We start from the raw sequence: 23,901 nt of genomic DNA, 5'->3' as shown, positions 1-23,901 counted from the left end.
TGTGACCACTCAGACACACCTGGATTAATCAATTTTTTGTCCAATATTGTAAGACAGGAAATAAAGGAGCTGCCTTAAATTCAGGAAGTGGGCCTAGTGGCTCCACTGGGTTTTCACAGGAAAGGTGACGTGTGTGGGGGGGCGGGATCTCATGAACAGGAAGCTGCAGAAGACTGTTTGCGGTTAGAAGAGAAGAGATCATAGGTCAGAATTTGTTTAGACGAGATGAGTCACGGAACTATGCTGCCAAACCACACGGCAGCAAATAGGAGTTGCTCGATCGTAGACGGCGTTTAGGCCTCTAATGGCGCAGTAGCTGCTGAAATAACCGGAACGTGCTCAGTTTTTGACCCATTTTCAAGCGGTTTGTTGCATTCCGACCCACAGAAGAATTGGATTTGTAAAGAAGGGACCTAAACTGTTATGGATATCATGTGCTGTCAAGAATCAAGAATTGAGAACTGTTTTGTTCCGTTTCGTTCTGGGTGGTGGATGCGACGTCGAGTCGCTGGTGGATTAACAAAGGAGCCAAAGAAAACAGGATATCTGAATGTTCCTATGCGTAAAGAAGGTGGATGTTACTGCTACAGTCACTTTAAAGAAAAGATGGAGGTCCAGTGGTCAGAAGAGCAGGAAGAAAGACATTATTTTACTCTACAACCCTCGTTTAACAAAAAAAAAAAGAAAAGAAAAAGTGATGTCGATTGAGACGTTGCTGTCTGGCGAGTTGTTTAAAAGAGGCTGGAAAACATCTGCCAGCTGAATTTGTAAACATCCGAAATGGGGAAATGTGAATTCACAGTGTGGGGAACCTGGATCTACAGCATGTGATGTGCTGATGAAGTGCGGGAGATTATGCATGGCATGGGCGAGGACCAGGACAGACATTCACCAAAAGCGATCAAATCTCCTGTAGTCGCTCTGTAGCTACTGGTCGCTCCTCCCACCGCGCCGCAGCCAGCTGGAGCAGGACCTCGCACTGGGGGCGGGACTTTCCAGCTGTGCTGCAGATACGGAAGTAGGCTTGTGTGTGTCCCAGTCATCCACGCTTCATTCAGGCGTTTTCTGTTTTTATTGTGACTCTCGCTGCAGCCGCTGGCGATGGAGACTCTTTGCCGAAGGTAAACATGAACAGAGCTCAGTCTGTGTCTGATTATTGAGAGATTAACGCCATGTTATTGGTGTTTGTGTGTGGACTCAACGTGAGTTTTCTCTCCTACAGGTTGTTTATGTTAGCCGCCCCCCTGTTCCTCCTCCTCGTCCTGATCACCCCCGTCTCTTCACTGTCTGGTAAGTGACATTATCGATCAGTAGCTACTAATCAATCAGTTGTGTTGATTTGTCAACGCTATAAATGTTGTACAAGTGTTTTGTGTTTGGACCAGGACTGGTAGGCTGCATGGGGTCATTCCTATGTTCCCACATTTCTAACTTTTGTTGTCACTGAAAATTAGGCCCTACGTTCCCACAGCCCTTTGGTCCCACCATTGGTTGGGTTTAGGCAATGAAGAAAGGAGTTGGTTAAGTTTAGTAAAAAGACCGGTATTGCACAAAACCTAGATAAGGGATTAAGCTGGGATATGTTGGTTATCCTGGCTTAATTTGGCCTCAAGTCGGTTGCATGAAAGCAGCTCAAATCTATCCTGGTCAAGTTACCATGGTGATTTATTCTCTGCAGCTAGCCTGCTCCAGACCAGGCTAACAGCCAGGCTTAGTTGATTCTGTTGTCTTTATCTGTGAAGTCAGCAGTCACTCTGATCAGAAATCAACGTGTTTCAGACAGTTATTCCATGTTCTTATGTTCATATTGGCCTGAATTATAAACAAACTAAATACATTTACAAATCTGTGTCCATCTATGATATTTTATGACCACTAGTAGCTATACATCACTGGCTTCTCATAAAAAGCAATGTAGCAAAAATGGCATATAGATTTATTTTTCTATTTTTTTTTTTATAATGTTAATATATTGGCCTAAATATTGGTTGAGGTAAGAAAATGAGAATAAAATTGAGTGACTGTGAGCAACCACCTTCCAAATAATTTATACACCTCATGTGAACATTGTTATCAATTTATTGAAGCAGCAGACTGCATAATGTTTTTATAGGCTATTTACCGGTAATTCATTTTCACCTGTTGAACTTTTGGCCACTTTTGCTGTGTGAACTTGTATTACTTGTTATGTACTTAAGATTATAAGGAATTTGAGCAATGAATCAACTTCCACTGCTCATCATTTTGGCAAAGTGCACAACTGTTCATTTGTGAAAGGAACTTGAGTTGTGATTATAGTTTTGGATTATTCAATCAGTCCGCAGTTGTCCGCTGCGCTCTCTCTGAGCTTTACGACAGTGGTGCTTCTTTTTTTTTTTTTTAAGAGGTGAGTCACCTGACGTCAGCATTAAGTTCCTGTTGATTGGAGGAAAGTAGCCACACCCAAGGGGGTGGATCTGACTACACGCAGGCGTAGCTCACAGTCGGCCATATGAGGACGGGCAACTTGCTCTGACTCTGGCTGCAGTTACAGTGCAGTAGATAGGTGATCCAGTCATCTGCACTAAAAAAACGATTCATAAGTCTGTGAAAAATAAATCAGTATGTAGCTATTACTTTAACTATTTGCATAATGTCACTATAATGTTACTTTTACAAAAAAAAATACATTATTAAAATTATCCGTGATTCTAAATATGCTGCATCATAACTGCATAAACGTTCATAAAAATCAAACAAAAACTGAGCAAGTTATGGTCATTATAGCAGAACATGCAGCAGAGGCTTAATGCTCTGAGGGAGAGAGTTGCCCGTCCCAAGATGGCCGCCGTACTGGCTACACTTTGTCATTGGGAAACAGCTGCGGGTGAGTCATCTAGTTCTTATATATATCTATGGTTAGTGCAACCAATTAAGCCAAGATGCTCCGACCAGACTAGGTCAAGCTCGCGCTTGCTCAGTTATCCTGGATTTCTTTATTCTACTTTTGTGCAATAGCCCAGAGGCTAGACAGGCCAGACAGATAGAGTCCAGATAGGTAGAGAGAGTGGCGTTACCTTGTTTCATCCAGTATTTGTTTTTGCAACAAGATCCAACTTAATTTATCTGATTCATTTAATCATAGCTAATAAATATTTATTTCAATTTTGTGACACTTTAGTGATACGTCATGGCAGACGGTTGTTTAAAGGTAGATCACCATGGTAACTGATGCTTAGCTCATGACCTGTCACCAGGTTGTTCAGAGTTTCATCTTAAAATCGGATGTAAAGGGTTGGCCACCATTTAACTCATTTGGAGCTGGTGCTTCACTACGGAGGGAGAGGTTAAATACATCACACTCATCCACTGCTGTTGACTTTCTCTCTGACAGATGTTCAGATGAGGAAATACACCACATCTGCATCTGAGCCGAGTGTCAGGAGCTCATTATAGCCTGTATTATTGTATACAGTCTGCGAAAGAAGTTGTGTGCTCGCAGCAGGACATATAATCAGTTGGATAATCGGTAAAGTTAATCATTTTACTTTGATGTGTGGCCATAAATAAACTATTATCAATGTTTCACCTGTTACTGTATATGGCAGTGTTGCCCGAACGCACATCTTGAATAGGTTTGAGCTACTTTCACAGTGAAAAAGGTCTGTGTTGTCTTTGTACAGAGACAATATGAGATTTGCTTGTACAGCAGCTAAAAAACCCACTTTAATACGCACATCCAGCCTCGCTTTCAATAAAACACACACTCACACTCTATAATTGCGATTAGTGAAATATATGAAAACAATATAAAACACAATTTAAAATGACAGTTGTTGTTGCTCTAGTTTATTTAGTTTAAATGGATAAAGCTTCACATTTAAAAGCAGCTCAGTGTTCAGCTGTCAGAAATGAAAAGCAGCCTCCTCTTGTCATATTTGCAGCAACACTGTTGCTTCAGGCTGCGATCAGGCTTTTTTATATCGCTCACTCTCTCCATGTCCCCACTCCCCAGCCTTACAGACCAGCTGATGGACTATTGATCTATTTCCTGTCATGCCTTAAAAAAATAAGAGCACATTTCAATACCCAGTTTATTTTGTAAATGTCATTTTATAGAAGGATTCTGCTTTTATAATAATTGATGATGAGAAATCCCAGTAAATGTGTTGTAAAATAGCAATTCATTTTGTGATCATGAAAATTCTTACACTACATTTACCATAACTGATAGCCCGAATATTTTCATTGTTTTGTTACAGTTTTTATAATATATTTCTAAGATGTTTAAGAAGTTCTTGTGCTGAACACAAGGAGTTGCCGTCCACTTCTATTGGCTGCTTTGAACCTGCTGCTTCCATTTTCATGTGTTTCAGCCACGACGCTGGTCAAAATAGTGAATACGACACAAGTTGTCTACACTCGTCCATCCAAACTAAGTTTTGTGTCCATCCTGCTGAAGCTCACCGACTACACCTAAATCTATAGAGACGGCAAACATGAAACTTATAAACAGGATGTTTTTGATTGACTTCTGTACATTAATCTCTCTGCTCTGTGTTTCCTTTCTCTCCAGCAAATCAAACTATCCCAGCTCGTCCTGAAGACGACGTCCCTCTGACCTGTGTTGGTCCCTCAGACGTGTCATTTGAAGCTCTGGAGGTGATCAAACGTGGCCTTGAGGGGCGATATGTCTTCTTTCTCAGGGACGACCGGCCTGATGTAGAAAACCAGCATCCGTCCTATAGAGGCCGTGTGGATCTGAAGGATCCTCAGATGAAGAACAACATCGTGTCTTTGATCATCAGGAACGTAACACGTGACGACTCAGGAGTTTACGAGTGTCACTTCATCACCAACGGGAGAGAAACGGTCTCTGATGGAAACGGCAGCTTTGGCACCAAGTCCTCCTACAACATCAACCTGGTGGTTTCAGGTGAGTCAGGAGAGTCCAGACTCAGGTCAGAGTCCTGGTTGTTGATGTGATGACTGAACCACAGACTCTGTTCTGTTGTTCACTGATCACAGACCTGATCTCTGATCATCTGCTTCTGCTCCACAGATCAAACAGCTGGAGATGTGAAGGGGAGAGGAGACCTCAGAAACAATGGTGGAGGAAACGCAACTGGAAGAGGTGCGACTGGAACAGACCAGGAATTAATGCAACTGGTACTCAAGGCAGTGCTCTTCATTGGTGGTAGCACTGTTGCTGTTTATCTCATTAAAATATGGTAATGGAGCCTTATAAGTTGATTACAAAACGGTTTGCCAAAGAAACATCTCACTGAAGAAACTGTATTTGTTATAGCACTGTTCACAGGACGAAACCACAAAGTGCTTCACAATGTTAAAACAATGGCAAAGAGACAGAACAAAACAAAACCACACAAGGAAAGCGTAGATACAAAGGGACATGGAATTGGGCAACATAATGACCTGTTCAGTGGGCGAATTAACCAACGTCAGACTTTACAATGTTAGACTGCACCGTTGGTTTTCCTGTTGGAAAAACACCATTTTTGTAGCTACACCAAGTTCATAATTAATGTCTAGAGAACAGTTATTTTGGATATAATGAAACACGTCCATTGTGGCCTTGAACAGAAACTGTCATCTGCTGTTTTACCCCCATAAATACCTCTGACAGTGACAAAACACCAGCCATGATGATGTTCACCTTCCTCAGCCTCAGAGCATCAAGAACAAAGTGCTGCTTCTTCCTGAGACTTGAACTCGCTGTCGGTGCCTTAAAAGATAAACCAGGCCATCTGTAGCGCTGCACTTGACTCTGATAGACCACATAAAACTGGAGATAGGATTGATTTGATGGTTGAAAAAATATATATTTTTATATATTTGTCATTTTCGGTCATTTTTACAAAGTGGGAAAAACAAGAGACGTCCGACATGGGTGTGTGTGTGTGTTTTCAATTCAGATCTGATGATTTGTGTATTTTTGGGCCCAATGTGTTAATAATGTAGGTAAACAATAATTATCAGATCATGTAGATGAAGTTGTGCTGAAAAAAAAAAGACACCAAGCCATGGGCATGTTAGACATTTTTAGACGTGTGATATATATATATGTGTTAAGGCAAAATCAAAAGTACTGTATTGAAAAGAAGCCAAAATAGGCTCAGACCACTTAAGGTTAAAGTCTATACTATGCACTTTACACTATGCACTGCTGTCACTGCTTGTTGCGTCTATGCACGAGTCTTTGTATTTATTCTTTTCTTTTTTCAATTGTATATATCCTCTATGCTGCTGGACCAGAATATTTCATTACAATGAACTGAACTGGATTGAATGTCTGCTTAGCTCAGCTTCGCTTATAGTTATTTGTGAGATCAGATTGTGTGAAAAATAAACATTTGAACAAATTGTTATGATTGTTTTTCTCTGTTTGTGTTTGGATCAGTGGTCAAACCTGTGGTTTGAATTGAATTTGAATTTATTGGCTTAAATATACAGAGACAATGCACATTAATAAACATTTCTGTAAACATGCCGGTTTAGCCACGTTGGCTTATTTTCAACCGTAGTCTCTGGGGCAGGTGACTTGAGCACTACAGTAATTAAAAATGCATTAAATAATAAACAAACACAAAACTGTACTATGCCTACTTATAAAATACATTACATACATACATTTGAGTACAGTTAATTATTAACTGGACTCTGTATTTAAATGCTCACCTTAGTGCTGAACTTTACCTGGCTAAGAGCTCCCCCTACTGTCCATACGCAAGAACTACAGCTTGGCTCCAACAGCTGAAAATATCAATTAATGCATCTTAATAATCCAATAAAATGAATTGGACTGGTGAGTAGACTAACTCTGATGCTAATCTTAATGTTGGTTATCTATCTATCTATCTATCTATCTATCTATCTATCTATCTATCTATCTATCTATCTATCTATCTATCCATCCATCCATCCATCCATCCATCCATCCATCCATCCATCCATCCATCCATCCATCCATCCATCCATCCATCCATCCATCCATCCATCCATCCATCCATCCATCCATCCATCCATCCATCCATCCATCATCCATCCATCCATCCATCCATCTATCCATCTATCTATCTATCTATCTATCTATCTATCTATCTATCTATCTATCTATCTATCTATCTATCTATCTATCTATCTATCAAGTCCAATACACCAATCAACACTGCAGCAGCTCAAACTGAATCCATATTAATTTTCTTTAGTACATTTTGAATGATAAGTTGAACACAGGAAGTGAAGCTGTGTGAGTGGTAGCTGAGTCTGGAGCTGTGGTTTCCTCTACAGAGAATTAGTTCAATAATAGTTTGATAGTAACATAAATAAAATTTAAAAAAGCATTGTTATGTGCACAATGTGTTCACTGACAGATGCATGTGTGTGAAAACAACCTGGACTTTAATCATGCGTTCAGTCATTCAGAGACAGAATTTATTTAATGATGTGACCCAATGATGATAACTTGATTTCCTATAAATCAAGTTTAAATGTTGGTAGAAGCAAACAGTGGTTTAGTTGAGAGGAAATGAGATGTGGAGGTAGTTTCATAACTGATATCTGGTTTAACCCACTGAAAGTTCAGTGGTTGAAGTGAAGTGACTTGTGATGGGTACTGGATATGTCACAAATAACGGTTGCAAATAAAGTGTTTGCCCACTCCTCCATCTATCTATCTGCCCACTTCCTGAAACATTCACCCATGTTCAAACTCTCTGCTGCTGCTGCTGCTCACTCTCTTTCACCAGTGAGACCAGATAACAAACTTGTACCGACTCACCTGTCCAGATATTTCTCCTCATATTTCAAAATTGAGAGTCGCTGGGAACATTAAACCAAAGGTAAAGGGAATAACTTTATTATTATTAGGCTCTATTATTATTATTATTATTGTTATTATTATTGAACATGTGTTTGCTCAACAGGATGTTTCTTCCACTCTGCCTTCTGTTTGTCCTCGGTTTGATGAAACCCGTCTCTTCAGCTCATCGTGGTAAGTGTGTTGTTGTTGTTGTCACTGTTGCATGTTTCAGTGTGAATTGTGTTGCTTTGTACAAGTTGAAATCATTTGGTTTTTTTGATCAGGACGAGGTCTGACATGGTCTGGATTCTGAAAAATAACAATGAAATGTCAGTTTATTATCATTATTATTATTTATAAAAAAAGGTCTCACAGATCAGAAACGGTTTTAAAGATGATGTGACCGTCTATAAGAAATGCTGAATTCTTTACTTATTACATCACATTAACTTCTGTTTTCCATGACTCTGGACCGACTTGGACCTACTTACTGCCTCTCTCTCTCCACTTCCATCAGTTGTGAGAGCTCACCCTGGAGACAACGTCATTCTGCCGTGTGTTGGTCCCAGGAACGACCCGGTTCTCGCTGTGGAGTGGCTCAGACGTGGAGGGCCTGTCTTTTTCCAGCGTAAGGGCGAAGAGCCTAATGTAGAAAATCAGCTTTCACTTTATAGACGCCGTGTGAAGCTGGTGGATCCTGAAATGAGGAATAAGTATGCCTCTGTGATCATCAAGAAAGTGACGCGTTACGACACAGGACGATATCACTGTCGGATCTCCACTGGAAGTGGGACAATGTACTCCATGTCCATCATCATGGCAGTTTCAGGTGAGTCAGTAGAGTCCAGATTCAGGTCAGAGTCTTGTTGCAGCTACTTCCTGGTTGTTGATGTGATACTAAACCACAGACTCTGTTCTGTTGTTCACTGATCACAGACCTGATCTCTGATCATCTGCTTCTGCTCCACAGATAAAAGAGCTGGAGGTGATAAACGGACAGGGAGCAAAGAGAGAGATTGTGTGAATCGACCAGATGAAGACCAAAGCAACAAGGATGGAGGAAACAGGGATGGAGGAAACATACCCGGAGGAAACAGGGATGGAGGAAACAAGGATGGAGGAAACATACCTCCAAGAAGTATGAATGGAACAGATGAAGACCACAGAAACAAGGATGGAGGAAACATACCTGGAGGAAACAAGGATGGAGGAAACAAGGATGGAGGAAACAAGGATGGAGGAAACATACTTGGAGGAAGTGTCAATGGGACAGATGAAGACCACAGCAACGAGGACGGAGAAAATGGCATAGGACTGTTGGAATTTGCAGGACCGGTAGTCAGAGTTGTTTTCTTTATTTTTCCTGTCGCTGTTGCAATTTTTAGCATCTTTAGAAACCGTAAGAGACCGGCAGCGCTGACTGTGGGCCAACCTCCTGCTGACGGCGTCAACGAAACTCTGGTGTAAAAGCAACACACACCACAAACGGTGGATGTGTTGGTGAGCTCTGGTCCCTGTCTGCAGTTAGAAAAACATGAGAGCTGTGGTGTCCAGATGTGAATATATAATGTAACACAGCTGCACACATCAACACAAGCTTTTGCATTGGGGTTAATGTTGATTGGCTATAATATTTTGTAAATATTTTGCTTTTATTTTTTTCATACTCTTTTGTTGGCGTCGGAGGGGGGACACAATTTCAATCCTCTAACAATAAAGCTGGCTTTTGACTTGGTTTTCCTTTGTTTAATAGTTGTATTAAGAGTTTCCATTTTGCAAATAATGTTAAAGCAGAAGTAAGCGATCCGGTCGTTTTCGCTAATGCTGCGTTCCAGGCAGGCTTTTGAAATCGTAAATTACAGCTTCAAGTCACAACTTACAACTTTGTAGCGTTCCAGGCAACCCACTCGTGTTTTTTTCCGACCTGTTTTACCGGTGAAAGTCACTATAACGGCCACTCGTAACTTCTGACCCGTGAACTCGTACCAGATCGACCTGGTACCACTTCACGGTCGGAAAAATACGAGTTTCCTTGAACGCACCATAACAGTCCTCGTCCCTACGTCGCCACATTCACGGCGTCCCTTGGCTGCACACACAGCCCTGCATGCCGTTCTCTCTCCTCATTGGATAAAAACTGTAGGATACGATAAATGTTTTCTCTTCGGCTCAGAGCAGAGCAGAGGGACTGACAGACCCGTGATTCAGACCAAACACTCTATGTAAGTGATTGCTGTCGGAAGATATAACTATTTAAGACTTATATTAACACAAATATATCACTTACTTCTGCTTTAATTTGTTTTATTGTTGTTTTATTTTTGTTTATTTACTTGTTGTCTTTTTTCACCCCACTCTTGTCCATGTGGGGGTCGGGGTGGTAAGGGATTTAATAATTATGTTAACGGTATTATTGTACTTTTCACTTGCACTGCTTTCACTACTTTACTTGCCACTTGGTGTCTTTGTATGTACTCTTTTTTGTTTTATAAATGTAATTTATCCTGTACGCTGCTGGTTCAGAATGTTTCATTCATTATTGTTTTTCAAAGCACTTTTTGTACCTGTCATCTCTTCCTCTTCAACCCAAGTGTTTCCTGTTTGCACTTGGTGAGATCTTTTGTCAAATGTAAATGTTATTATGAGGAGAAGGTATCTGGTGGCAGATTAAAAGACTGAATAGGTCAGTATTTATGGTTGAAAGAGATTAGGGTATTTTTTACGATGTATTATGAACAATGTTTTAAATGAAAAGGTTTATCTGTTTAAAGGTCAAATGATTCTGTGAAGAAAAATAAATCTTGATTTGATTGTTTTTCTCTGTCTGTCTTTGGATCAGTGGTCACACCTGTGATTACATTTGAGTGCAGTGAAATATTTATTTGACTGTGTATTTAAGTGCTGCCCTGAGTACAGATAAAACACAGTCTACAGTGCTCCCTAGTGTTCAGACATAATAACTTCAGTTTTGGCTCCAACAGCTGAAAATATCAATTAATGCATCTTAATAATCCAATAAATTGGAGTAAACAAACTCTGATGCTAATGTTAATGTTGGTTATATAACAATAACAAATAAATACGTAATATGGTCCTTTATTAATTAAAACACATTACTAATTTGAAGACTATGTATCAATCAATCATGACACAGACAAGTCCAATACACCAGTCAACACTGCAGCAGTTCAAACTGAATCCATATTGAGTTTTTTTAGTACATTTTTAATAATGAGTTGTACATACGAAGTGAAGTTCTGTGATGGTGATGGTGGAGTTGACCTTCCTTCTTCCTTCTAACTCTGTAGCTGTGGTTGGTCGTGTCGTGGTTTCCTCTACAGAGAAACGGTAAAATTAGTTCAACAATAGTTTGATAGTAACATAAAAAAAAAAAAACACGGTAATGTACACGATGCGTTCACTGACAACCTCAATCAATGTCTGAATCATTGCACAGTAGTATTATACATTACATATTCTACCATAAAGATTATAAGCTGTATACCTGCCACATACTGTATAGCTCTGCTGACATTTGCAATGCCCACATTACAGTGGTTGACATATAAGCCAGAAAAAACTACAAATATTATCTCTAAAAATAACTTTTTGTGTTGTCATGATTCTTAACGTTACAAATATATGTGTTCTTGAAGATTTTGCATAAAAATAAGCATTTTTTCATGAATTTGCTGTATGTATATCATCAATTTGCTGAAAGCTATGTTAAATAAAATGAAAATGGGGTACTTTTTTCTTTTCTAAGTGACTTAATCATATATTTTAATCATGACTGATCTGATATTTACACATTTCCTTGAGAAAAGTCACTATATTTTGGATTATTTTTCAAAATCATCATGCAAAGGAGGACATCGCTCCTCACTCTTTCGAGATAGTTTAGAATAATAACTTTAACACAATGCTTGAGACTCTTGCTGGTTCTATTTTCCTTGTGTTCTGTCGGTATTTTCACAATTTATCACTAACAATGTTGTTTTCTTGTCACAATTGTGAACGTCACACCAAATGACACGAGTGTCACGCCGTAATGCACGGTTCACTTCAGCCATAAGTTGCCTTTTTGTCTTTCAACATTACAGAATACATTTAATTCTTATATTCTCTTTAGATATGCATTATAAACATGTCAATTACTGATTTTTTTTTTCATTATTATTCAGCTCTACATAACGTGAAATTATGATTGCAAATGCAAAAAACATCAACTTTCAGGAGTGCTGCCTTGGAGCACTTTTGTGTCCCCACTAATGTCAAAATTAAACCTACTCCTTTTAGCAACTATAACGCAACTTGATAAATTATTTTCTCTTCTCTTTGGGATAGTTCAACATTTTGGCAAATTGGCCCATTGCCATAATCCCTATAGTCATAGCAGTAGGTTCGTTACCTTTAATTGTCGGTGCAAGTTATTTTTACAACGGCGGAGCAGAGCTGCAAGCTGCTCCAAGCTACACTACGGAGGCTCATGGGATTTCTTGGTTTCCCTCATCAAACTCATCAAATACACAATCCAACAACTCCACAACGCTGTGGTGGACAAGTTGTGACCTGCACATTCACCACGCTATGAGATAATAACACAACGTTACCAGACAGAGTTGTTTTAGAGGGAAATACAGAGACTGCTTGATGAAAAACTGTCCCTGAAGGCAACGCGCATCAGCGGTTTTGCATGAATTTCCCTCTAAAACAACTCTGTCTGGTAACGTTGTGTTATTATCTCATAGCGTGGTGAATGTGCAGGTCACAACTTGTCCACCAGAGCGTTGTGGAGTTGTTGGATTGTGCATTTGATGAGTTTGATGAGGGAAACCAAGAAATCCCATTAGCCTCCGTAGCGTAGCTCTGAGCAGCTCGCGGCTCTGCTCCGCCGTTCTAAAAATAGCTTGCACCGACAATTAAAGGTAACAAACCTACTGCTATGACTATAGGGATTATGGCAATGGGCCAATTTGCCAAAATGTTGAACTATCCCTTTAATGCTCAGTTCGCTTTTGAGTACGTCTCCTTTCTTCCACACACATCCGATTATGCAGGTCAATAGCCTACTTAACCAACCCTGTGTTCTGACCTGAGAAATAGCACACCTAGCACGTCATTACTTTTAACCCATTTTCTTTCCACTGGGTTACATCTGGTTTAACCCACTGAAAGTTCAGCTGTTAAAGTGACGCGACACCTGATGGGTATACCATTGTAATGTAGGTTACTGCAAATAACAGGTATAAGTACGGGTACAATATTCGCCCGTGATCAAACTCTCTTTGTGTGAGACCAGATAACAAACCTGTGTCCACTCACCTGTCCAGATATTTCTCCTCATATTTCAAAATTGAGAGTCGCTGGAAACATTGAACCAAAGGTAAAGTCAACAGACCTTAAATAGTGTCTGAATATCAAAGGAATAACATTAATATTATGATGATTTAAAGTTTTTAAAGACTGAACATGCGTTTGCTCAACAGGATGTTTCTTCCACTCTGCCTTCTGTTGGGCCTCGGTTTGATGAGACCCGTCTCTTCATTTTCCTGTAAGTGTTGTTGTTGTTGTTGTTGTTGTTGTTGTTGTCACTGTTTCATGAATGAGTTATTGTGTGAATTGTGTTGATTTTGTACAAGTTGAATTCTTTTGGTTTTTGATCAGAGTGTGATCCGGTGTGGTGTAGAAGATTCTGGAAATAACAATGAAATGTCAATTTATTAGAAGAAATTATTGTGCAGGGCTCTATTCTTCTTCTTGGAGTCTAAAGACACAGAAAGGCACATAGTCAATAATAAAAAGTGCTTAAAACAATATCCAACAATAGAAAAGTACATAATAAAATAGACGTAAGTAAAAATATAATCAATAATCAAGTGTGAAATCGTCATCATGAAAAGGAAAATGTTATGCGGGGTTATTGCTCTTGTCAGAGAGTATATAACTTTTTTTTTTTAATATAACAAAGGTCTCACAGATCAGAAAATGTTTTAAAGATAATCTTACTGTCAATAAGAAATGCTGAAATCACATTGGCTTCTCTCTTTCTCTCTCCGTCAAATGAGATTATCACAGCTCAACCTGGAGACAACGTCACTCTGGTGTGTGATGTTCCCATAGTCAACGCAACTGTAGCTCTGGTGGTGATCAAACATGAGTATGATGGGGGATATGACTTTTTGTGCAAAAAGTGTGACGCAGAAAAAGGTTTTAATGATGACTGTATGAAGCTGTATAACCTTCAGATGGAGGGCGGTTACGTGGATGTGCGTATTAAGAATGTGTCGATTCGCAGCACAGGAATATACGAGTGTCGTTTCATCATCTACAATATAATATATATAATATAATATAATTATATGATATATAATAAATTAGTGTTTTTTTCTGAAAGTCATGACTATTCTACTCGGCAGTCTTCAGAAGGTCGTTTCCTGTTGCCCCCATGTAGAACAAATGCAAAACAAAAAACTGTTCATTACAGAGCGATGGCTGCATGGAAAGCTCTGCCGAGATTTTTGATGCGAGAAGGTAGTGCTGCCTCTTTTAAACAGGGACTAAAGATGTATTTGTTTTTACAAGAGGGAGTGACTCTCTGACCATTTGAGACAGTTGCATGTCTCTAAAATAATGCATGATTTCTGTTTCTTTGTACTTTAAGAACAGTTTGTAAATGAGATGTGAGCTTTTTTTATGTTTTGTGTTGCTGTTGTCCACTGTATGAATGATGATGATCTATGTTGAATGTTCTGTGTTAAATTCTGAAACAGAAATGTTTGTAAGATGTTTTGACCCCAGGAAGAATAGCTGCTGTCTTGTACAGCAGCTAATGGGGATTTAATAAAACAAACAAACAAACAAACAAACAAACAAACAAGACGGTAATAGGCTCTTATGGAAAGACCAACTGGGACACTATGTCCAGCTACATCTACCTGAAAGTCTTAGGTGAGTGTTGGTGCAGCAACGCCCTGGTTGTTGATGTGATGATTGAACCACAGACTCTGTTCTGTTGTTCATCCCTCATCACAGACCTGACAGCCGATCCCTGATAGTCTGATAATCTGGGCCCAGTTGTTCAAAAAGTGTAATCTGGATCAAAATTATCTGGATTTTGAAATCCCTTTAACAATATTTTGTGAATATTTTCCCGAACAAATGAAACAAATGATCCAGTAGTTGGGGAAAAGTTCTTCAATTGTAGAATAATCAAAAATTAACTTATTATTTACTTTATCACTGTTTTGGTTTAAAAAATCAGGTGCAAAATATAAATCAATTACAAATATTGTTTATTTGACCAGTTTTAATTTAATTTAAATCACATTTTGTTCCTGAAATCCACCTTGAATCCAGTCGACAGCTGAACAGCTAAAACTGAGGGTTTGAACCAGATTAAACCCAAGACTGGATCATGTGATCTAATCCAATCTCAGAATCTGTTTTTATTTTTGAACAACCCTTTTTTAACATTTGATCCAATCCATTATCCAAAAAAATCCAATCAGATTAATTTTGAGCAACCGAGCACTGACATATGATAATCTGCTACTTCTCCACAGATCAAGCAGCTGAAGGTGAGGATGGGAGTGGTGACTTCAGCAATAAGGACGAAGGAAACAAGGACAAAGGAAAGGTTCACGATAGAGGAAACGTGAGTGGACTGTCTGACCAGAAAGAAGTGGTGCTCTCGATAGTTCCCTTTATCGCTATAGTTGTTGCTGTTGTTGTAGTTGTTATGATCTTTAGAAAACGTAAGAGACAGGCAGCGCTGAATGTGGGCCAACCTCCTGCTGACGGCGTCAACGAAACTCTGGTGTAAAAGCAACGCACACACACACACACACACAGGTGTTTGTGAGCTATAAAACCACCTTTAACATGTCTGTGCTAGAGGGCTGTGGTGTCTAGATGTGAATATATAATGTAACACAGCTGCTCATATCAACACAAGCTTTTGCATTGGGGTCAATGTTGATTGGCTATAATATTTTGTAAAAAAAAGAAAAGAAAAAAAACTAAACCGAAGAACTGCATATTTTTAAATGAAAAGTTTTATCTTTATCTCTTTTTTTTGTACATAGTGCTTTTATTTTTTTTTCATACTCTTTTGTTGTTTGTACCTCGGGGTCGGAGGGGGACACAATTTCAATCCTCTAACAATAAAGCTGGCTTTTGACTTGGTTTTCCTTTGTTTAATAGCTGTATTAAGAGTTTCCATCTTGCAAATAATGTTACATTTGAAGTTACAAAAACTAAAATTCAAATTTATGACTTTAAATATCAATTAAGGCATTTATTTTCATAATCCAACGAATTAATACCATTGGACCACATACTGTACATTTAATAATTGTACAATGAATTTATGATGTTTAATATTTTTATTTTGTTTGATATTTTCAATTTAGGATTTATTCATTACTTTTTTAATAAAAGATTTTCAATATATTGTGGGTTTTTTCTTTTGATTGATTGATACTTTATTTATCCCCAAGGGGAAATTAGTTCATTTTTAAAGATATGCTAACCACTTATCATAGTTACATAAAATTATCAAAAACTTGATGGTGATTGTGGTGTTGACCCTCCTTCTAACACTCTAGCTGTGGTTGGTTGTGTCGTGGTTTCCTCTACAGAGAAACGGTAAAATTAGTTCAACAATAGTTTGATAGTAACATTAAAAAAACAGGGTAATGTAGCCTACACGATGCATTCACTGACAACCTCAATCAATATCTGAATCATTGCACAGTAGTATTATACATTATGTATTCTACCATAAAGATTATAAGCTGTATACCTGCCACATACTGTATAGTAGCTCTGCTGACATTTGCAATGCCCACATTACAGTGGTTGACATATAAACCAGAAAAAACTACAAATATTATCTCTAAAAATTGCTTTTTGTGTTGTCATGATTCTTAACTTTACAAATATATGTGTTCTTGAAGATTTTGCATTAAAATAAGCATTTTTTCCATCAATTTGCTGTATCAGTATCTCAATTGTCATGTGGTGTGACAACGCTATGTTAAATAAAATGAAAATGGGGTACTTTTTTCTTTTCTAACTGACTTAATCATATATTTTAATCATGACTGATCTGATATTTAACATTTCCTTGAGAAAAGTCACTATATTTTGGATTATTTTTCAAAATCATCGTGCAAAGGAGGACATCGCTCCTCAATCTTTCAAGATAGTTTATAACTTTAGCTCAATGCTTGAGACTCTTGCTGGTTTTTTTCCCTTGTGTTCTGTGGGTATTTTCACAATTTATCACTAATGCTGTTTTCCTGTCACAATTGTGAACGTCGCACCAAATGACACGAGTGTCACGCCGTAATGCACGGTTCACTTCGGCCATAAGTTGCCTTTTTGTCTTTCAGCATTACAGAATACATTTAATTCTTATATTCTTTTTAGATATTCAGATATTCATTATAAACATGTCAATTACTGATTTTTTTTTTTCATTATTATTCAGCTCTACATAACATGAAATTATGATTGCAAATGCAAAAAACATCAACTTTCAGGAGTGCTGCCTTGGAGCACTTTTGTGTCCCCACCAATGTCAAAATTAAACCTACTCCTTTTAGCAACTATAACGCAACTTGATAAATTATTTTCTCTTCTCTTTTTAATGCTCAGTTCGCTTTTGAGTAGGCCTATATTGTTTCTCACAGTCAAGGCAAGGGCGCCACCTCGTGGCATGGTTATTGATTACTATTATATCACAGTCACAGTAAACAGCTCTTAGGGGAGAAAGGTGATGATAATTCTAGGGGCCCAGCGCCCAGTGGGGCCCATAAAAAACCCCAGTAGTCTAATCATCAAACCCCAGTAGTCTAATCATAATCATAATTGTATGACTGATTTATTCTGTGTAAGACCCTGACTAATACTCATAGTACACTGTAAAAACTCAACATCTTTCCAAGAATATTTGTCTTATTTCTTGTCCAAATGTCTCATTTCTAGTCAAAGCTAATCTCTTTCCACTTAAAATAAGACTCATAACCTAAAAAATGAACTTGTTTTTAGATCATTTTCACTTGTTTCAAACAAATCTTCACTTGAAATAAGTAGAAAAATCTGCCAGTGAAAGCATGTTTTTTGTGCTTGTATTAAGGAAGAAAAACTTGTTCCACTATCAGATTTTTTCTACTTATTCCAAGTGAAAATATGCTTGAAAGAAGTAAAAAGTGTCTAAAAACAAGATACTTTTAATATGTGTCTTATTTTAAGTATAATGAGATTTGTTTTGACTAGAAATGACATTTTGACTAGAAATAAGACAAATATTCTTGGTAAGATACTTGAGTTTTTGCAGTGTAATGCTGCATTAGCATCAAAACAAAGAAGGCTAATGCTGCGTTCGATTGCACTCGGAACTCGGAAAGATCCCGGTCGGAAATTCCGACTTCCGAGGTAAATGCGTTTCATTGCACAACCTCGGAAAACATGGCCGGCCACAGTAAGCTCATGTCTTTCGAGCATCAAAAAGTACTGCTGGGGAAGAACATTAGCTGCTTGGGGGAGAGAGAGAAAGAGAAACGCCACTTCTGCAACACACAGTCTTGAACGCAGCAGCGAGGGGAATCCTGCATGTGTCACAGCAAGCTGTGCAGATTCAACTATTGCTGCAGTACGCATGGAACTAGGCTATATTCCCTTTTCCACAACTTCTCCCTTCTAGGTTGGAAAATAAATAGCCTAAATAAATAAATACCTCTCGCGGTGTGCGACGCCATATTGCTGTGACGTAATTCCGACCGACTCGGGCTGCTTGGATCCAACCCGAGTTCCCGAGTCGGAGTCCCGACTTCAAGGGCCGTTCTATTGCATTTTTCCGAGTTGGAGGTCGGATCTTTCCGAGTTCCGAGTGCAATCGAACGCAGCATAAATAAAAAATGATAATACATACAGTATGTAGTCTAAGAAAAAAAAAACTGGAAAAGTTAGGGGGAGGGGCCCACTTTAGTTTAGGCCCAGAATTCCTAGCAACGGCCCTGCTGTCAAGTGAGATGATATGACATAATATAATATAATTGCCAAATGATAACATGGCATGGCTACTTACTAATAGACGGGTTTCTTGTGCACAAACCGTCTTTGATATATCTATGGGCTGGTTGAGGTCCCATGGTGACCGTTACTTCCTGCTTCCGCTCTATTGTCCACGGTCAATGTTCTGACTGTGATTGGAACTTTTAAATAAAGTTTGGAGAAAAAAAAAAAGAGGAGTTGGCAACACTGGGGCTCGGGTCTCCTGGCTGCCAGGAACAACAAAGACTTTGAGTAAAATGTCTGAGGTGGAGTTTCTGAGAGGATTTGTTACCGAGAGACTCGCCGCCGCCTCCCAGGAAATCTTGGCGGCCGTGGACAGAGTCGTAGCCGGATACGAGGCGGAGGCTTCGGGCTTCAGACAGGAGATCGAGCGGCAGAGGAACCTGCTGGATGTTCTCCTGCAGCCTCGAGTCGTCCTCAACAAAACCGGTTGGTGATTCAGTTTTAGATCATTTCACCTCAAAGCTGTGGTTTGTAGAGAAAGAGGACACATTTTACTACATTTATCTTCTAACTTTTATGTATTGTACAACGGAAGGAAGGAATTTCACGAGGCCCTCGTGGCCCTCGTGAAATTCCTGCGCTGCTCCCCGTTGTTGTAGTTGATAGCCACATAAAAGTCGGGGAGTTACACACACCTGGAGGTGTGGCAGTATTCTGGAATAAGAAATATGATCCATTTGTTAATGTTTTAAGATTGAATGTCGACTGGGCCATTGGGCTTGAAATCAATTTAAAAAGAAGTTTACACTCATAAATATTTATACACCTTATGAGTCTCGTGAATTTGAGGATGAATTTTTGAGTAGATTAGCAACCATACATTCCTTCATTGAGGATAATGGTTCATCTTCTGTCTTTGTTGTTGGGGATTTTAACGCTGATTTGTCTGATCAGAAATCTTTATTTGCTAAACACCTGCTACAATTTTGTAGTGATGGCAATCTCATATTATCCAGTAAAATCTTCCTGCCTGACAACAGTTTTACCTATGTCAGTGAAGCCTGGCACACAACTTCGTGGCTTGACCACTGCTTGTGTACAGCAGATGCCCATGCAGCTAGATAACATGGATATATATTATGGAATGGCTACTACTGATCATATACCAATTGTCATCTCCTTGAATGTTGAAAATATACCATTGCTTGTTGATAAAGTTGCTGACACTAATAGTGGAAGGTTGGATTGGTCAAATCTGACTAAGGAGGATTTAAATCGATATTTAATTGAAACTGAAAACTTGTTAAGTAATATTGAGTTGCCTATTGATGCTCTTCTGTGTTTTAACATGAACTGTAAAAATCCAAATCATAGTATCAAACTCTGTGGTATGTATGACAATATTGTGGCTGCCCTTAATGCTTCTAGTAAGCCCTTAAGTAAACATAAAAACAAGGCTTGTAACATCAAACCTGGATGGAATGACTTTGTAGCTGAACAGCATGCTGCAGCGAGAGAAGCTTTCAAACTCTGGTCACATGCTGGTAGGCCTAGACAAGGGACATTATTTGAGCATAAAAAACTTACCAATGCAAAATATAAATATGCACTACGTTTTATTAAAGGTGCTTGAGGCAAGATCGAGGAATAAAACTCAGTAGCGATACAACGGCCGCAGCGGCCGTCAGGGTTACTGCAGCCATCAGCCAAGCTGGTGCGGGAGCGCGCGTCAACTCTCCACAGCAGCAGCTGATGCTGTGACAGTGACACTGTGGCTGAATTGGAAACGGCGTAACGTTACTATACCAGTGTTTTCCATTAATCAGCCGCCACAGTTTCGTTTGGGTCCGCCACAGCAGTCTCTCACAGAAAAAAAGAACAGCTTTCACTATCTCTCATCTCTGCCAGTCAGCCCCTCTACCTGCCTAAATATGGTGATTTTTGTACGTACAGAGCCCCAAGGCTGCGCTGCTCACACACACCTGAAGCTTCACTTTTCATTCAAATGAAGTAATGCGACTGCCACAGTGCCACTGTTAGATTTCATCAATGAGACCAGCGTTTATATCTCCTAAAAACAATTCAACCAGCCGGCAGAAAACCTCTAAAAACCTGTGGGGAAGTTACTCGGCTGGTTTTCTTCCCTGGGAGGAGGACAGAGGTTGACTGGCCGATGAGCTCAGCTCCCCGGCTGCAGCCTCTGTGACAAGCCGCTGCTGCTGCTGCGTGTGTGGCTCTGCACTCCTCCGAAAAATGTCGGAGCAAATCTAGTACTTACAGACGTTATTTAGATAAACTGACAACAGATTGGGACTCTAAACTGTCACTTTCTCGCATGAAAAAATATTAAAATGTAAGAAAGTGACGTTATTTCTCTACTCGCTGCTCACATGACTGTTCAGGCTGCAAGACATCCGCCGACCGCTGATCGCAAGCGGTAGAAAGCCGAAGCTGTCGAGGACGCGCATGTAGCGTCATTTGACGTCACATCCGCGGACAGCGCGGGAAATTCGGACCCAGAATTGCAGCGCATTATGCAGCACACAGCCTGTTCAAGGCAACGGAGAGATACGCGAGTGGGCTCATTCTTTTTGGTTTTGAACGCTTCATCGCCCATTAGCAGTAAAAAACTTAAAACGCATGTGCATTTCTTGCCTCATGAACCTTTAAAAGACATGAGAACAAAATGAGAGCTGTTTCACTTGGCAGGAAGTTGAGGGATAATAATCCCTATGATTTCTGGAAAGAGGTCAGAGTTATGAACAACTCCTACCATCTAACATAGAGGGTGCTTGTGAACCAGCCAAGATAGCTGAGCTCTGGCGTGAACACTATTGTAACTTATTTAATTGTGTTAAAAGTAATGTATTGAAGGTAGAAAATGTTGACTCTTCTGTGAATATGATTATTAGATCTGACGATGTATATCAAGTCATTGGGATGTTAGAAAGCAACAAGGCTTGTGGTATAGATCTCATAATAGCTGAGCACTTAAAAAATGCCAGCCAAAGGCTTTGCCCTCTCCTCGCAATGTGCTTCACAGGTTTCATGATCCATGGGGTCCTCCCAGACTCTCTCACCTCTGTTCTGTTAGTGCCTGTCATTAAGGACAAGGTTGGGAAACTAAACTGCATGGATAACTATAGACCTATCGCACTTGCTAGCATTTTATCCAAAGTGCTAGAAAGGATCTTATTAACAAGAATAGAAACGTTCATTTTAACCATGGATAATCAATTTGGTTTTAAAATAAATCACAGTACAGACATGTGTATGCTCTTAAAGAAATTGTAGCTCATTATAAAAGTCAGAATTCCGCTGTATTTTTGTGCTTTATAGATGCATCTAAGGCATTTGACAGAATAAATCATGAAAAATTATTTTTGAAACTGTCAGCCAGAGGTATTCCAAAGTACATACTTAGAATACTTGTATTATGGTATGCCAACCAAACAATGAGGGTCAAATGGGGTAATGTTGTGTCGGCCCCGTTTCATGTAGCCTAAATAATGGTGTTCGCCAAGGTGGCATTTTGTCCCCCATTTTGTTTAATGTATACATGGATGACCTGTCAAAACAGCTGAACACATGTAACACAGGCTGTCTTGTTGGAAATACTGTTGTAAATCATTTAATGTTTGCTGATGACCTGGTTATTTTTAGTCCATACAGTGCTGGCCTACAAAGTTTGTTAAAGGTATGTTCACAGTATGGGAATGCTTATGACATTAAATTTAATGACAAGAAAAGTAATGTCATGTTAGTCAGGAGCAAAGAGGACAAGAAATTAGTGTTTCCTCAGTTCTTCCTAGATGATAAACCGCTCATGACATGTCAGGAGACAAAGTATCTTGGGCATGTTCTTACTGATGATTGGCACAATGATAGAGATATTTATAGGCAGTGTTCAAAGCAATAATGCTCAAGCTAATATGCTCCTTCGTAGGTTTAGTATGTGCTCTGTTGATGTTAAATGTTCCCTGTTTAGATCTTTCTGTACACCAGTGTATACAGCTCACCTCTGGTGTAGCTATAAGAAAAGCAGTATGCGGCGGCTCATAGTGGCCTACAATGATGGACTGAGGTTGTTGCTTCAGGTGCCCAGGTGGCACAGTGCGAGCCAACTCTTTGCTAATTTAAATGTACCCAATTGTGAAGCACTTCTAAGAAATTTAATGTATCGTTTTATGTGCCACCTGGATGACTCGGGGAACAGCATTATTGGGGCTTTGACAAGCCCTGATAGGAGCTGCTATAGGTATTCCTCCAGGCTTAGAAAACACTGGTGGGATAGCCTGCTTATGAATTATGCGGAGAATTGATTCTCTGTCTGTGTGTCTTTTTCTCTCTCTCTCCTTCTTAAATCTGTTTTAACATGTCTGTTGTTGTTGATATGGACCGCTTGTTGTGTCTGCAATAAAGATTAATAATAATAATAAGAAGAAGGTCTTTTAGCTGAGGCGACTTATTCTGTAAATTGACGTAGCTATTATCAACTAGCAAGTAGTAGCCTACCTTTTTTATTTGAATTTATTCCCATAGTCCTGTTTTTGGAGCCATCGCCAAAACCATCAGATTAAAGGTTATTTTCCCCACACGTTCTGTTGCTCTGTGATTAATTTGAAGATGTAAAACACCAGTGCTTTAGGTTAAGATGCTGAATCGTGTCTTCATGACACACAATATAGGAATATTTATAGTCGTACATTATTGGAGTATTGCAATTCAGGATTTAACCACTGGTAACCTTACAACAGGACATGTTGGACACAAACAAGTTCTACAAAAGAGTAACAATGGTATTTTCTTTGTTTTTTGTTTTCTGACACACGGCTGTTTGTCAAAAAACAAAGAAAAGTCCCCCCCCAAAAAACGCTAGAAGCGACACTGGGAACGGCCGCGATGCGATGCGACGTCTCTGGTACAATTATGTTCCTGTTTTGACTTTTGTTAACAGTAATGGAGGTGATCATGGGGTTCATAGAGACACCAGTTATGAGTGACAGTATGAAGACACTGTTGTTCATGATGTGTTTAATTGTTTCTGCAGGTGATCAGCACCTGTTGAAGATTGA

At 39.3% G+C, this 23,901-nt stretch overlaps 1 protein-coding gene across 1 annotated transcript; it reads left to right on the top strand.

Moving 5' to 3' along the window:
- The first annotated feature begins 237 nt into the window (after positions 1 to 237).
- On the top strand, positions 238 to 6,288 carry LOC146968710 (putative butyrophilin subfamily 2 member A3). The gene is made up of 4 exons (XM_085806426.1): positions 238 to 1,121; positions 1,223 to 1,290; positions 4,556 to 4,915; positions 5,042 to 6,288. The coding sequence occupies exons 1-4, from the start codon at positions 1,102 to 1,104 to the stop codon at positions 5,212 to 5,214; spliced, it is 621 nt and encodes a 206-aa protein (XP_085662552.1). The 5' UTR covers positions 238 to 1,101; the 3' UTR covers positions 5,215 to 6,288.
- The last annotated feature ends 17,613 nt before the right edge of the window (positions 6,289 to 23,901 follow it).

The sequence above is a fragment of the Trachurus japonicus genome, chromosome 18 (assembly GCF_045865225.1).
Source record: "Trachurus japonicus isolate A0001 chromosome 18, Traja_1.0".
In the NCBI taxonomy this organism is placed as follows: Eukaryota; Metazoa; Chordata; class Actinopteri; order Carangiformes; family Carangidae; genus Trachurus; species Trachurus japonicus.
The sequence above is the reverse complement of the archived record's forward strand: the minus strand, read 5'-3'. Positions and strand labels throughout refer to the sequence as shown.

Excerpts from the sequence above, each read along its gene's own strand:
- LOC146968710 (XM_085806426.1), top strand. The coding sequence starts at position 1,102 with ATGGAGACTCTTTGCCGAAG. Across the intron at positions 1,122-1,222 it reads ATGGAGACTCTTTGCCGAAG|GTTGTTTATGTTAGCCGCCC; the intron begins GTAAACATGAAC and ends TCTCTCCTACAG. Across the intron at positions 1,291-4,555 it reads CCCCGTCTCTTCACTGTCTG|CAAATCAAACTATCCCAGCT; the intron begins GTAAGTGACATT and ends CTTTCTCTCCAG.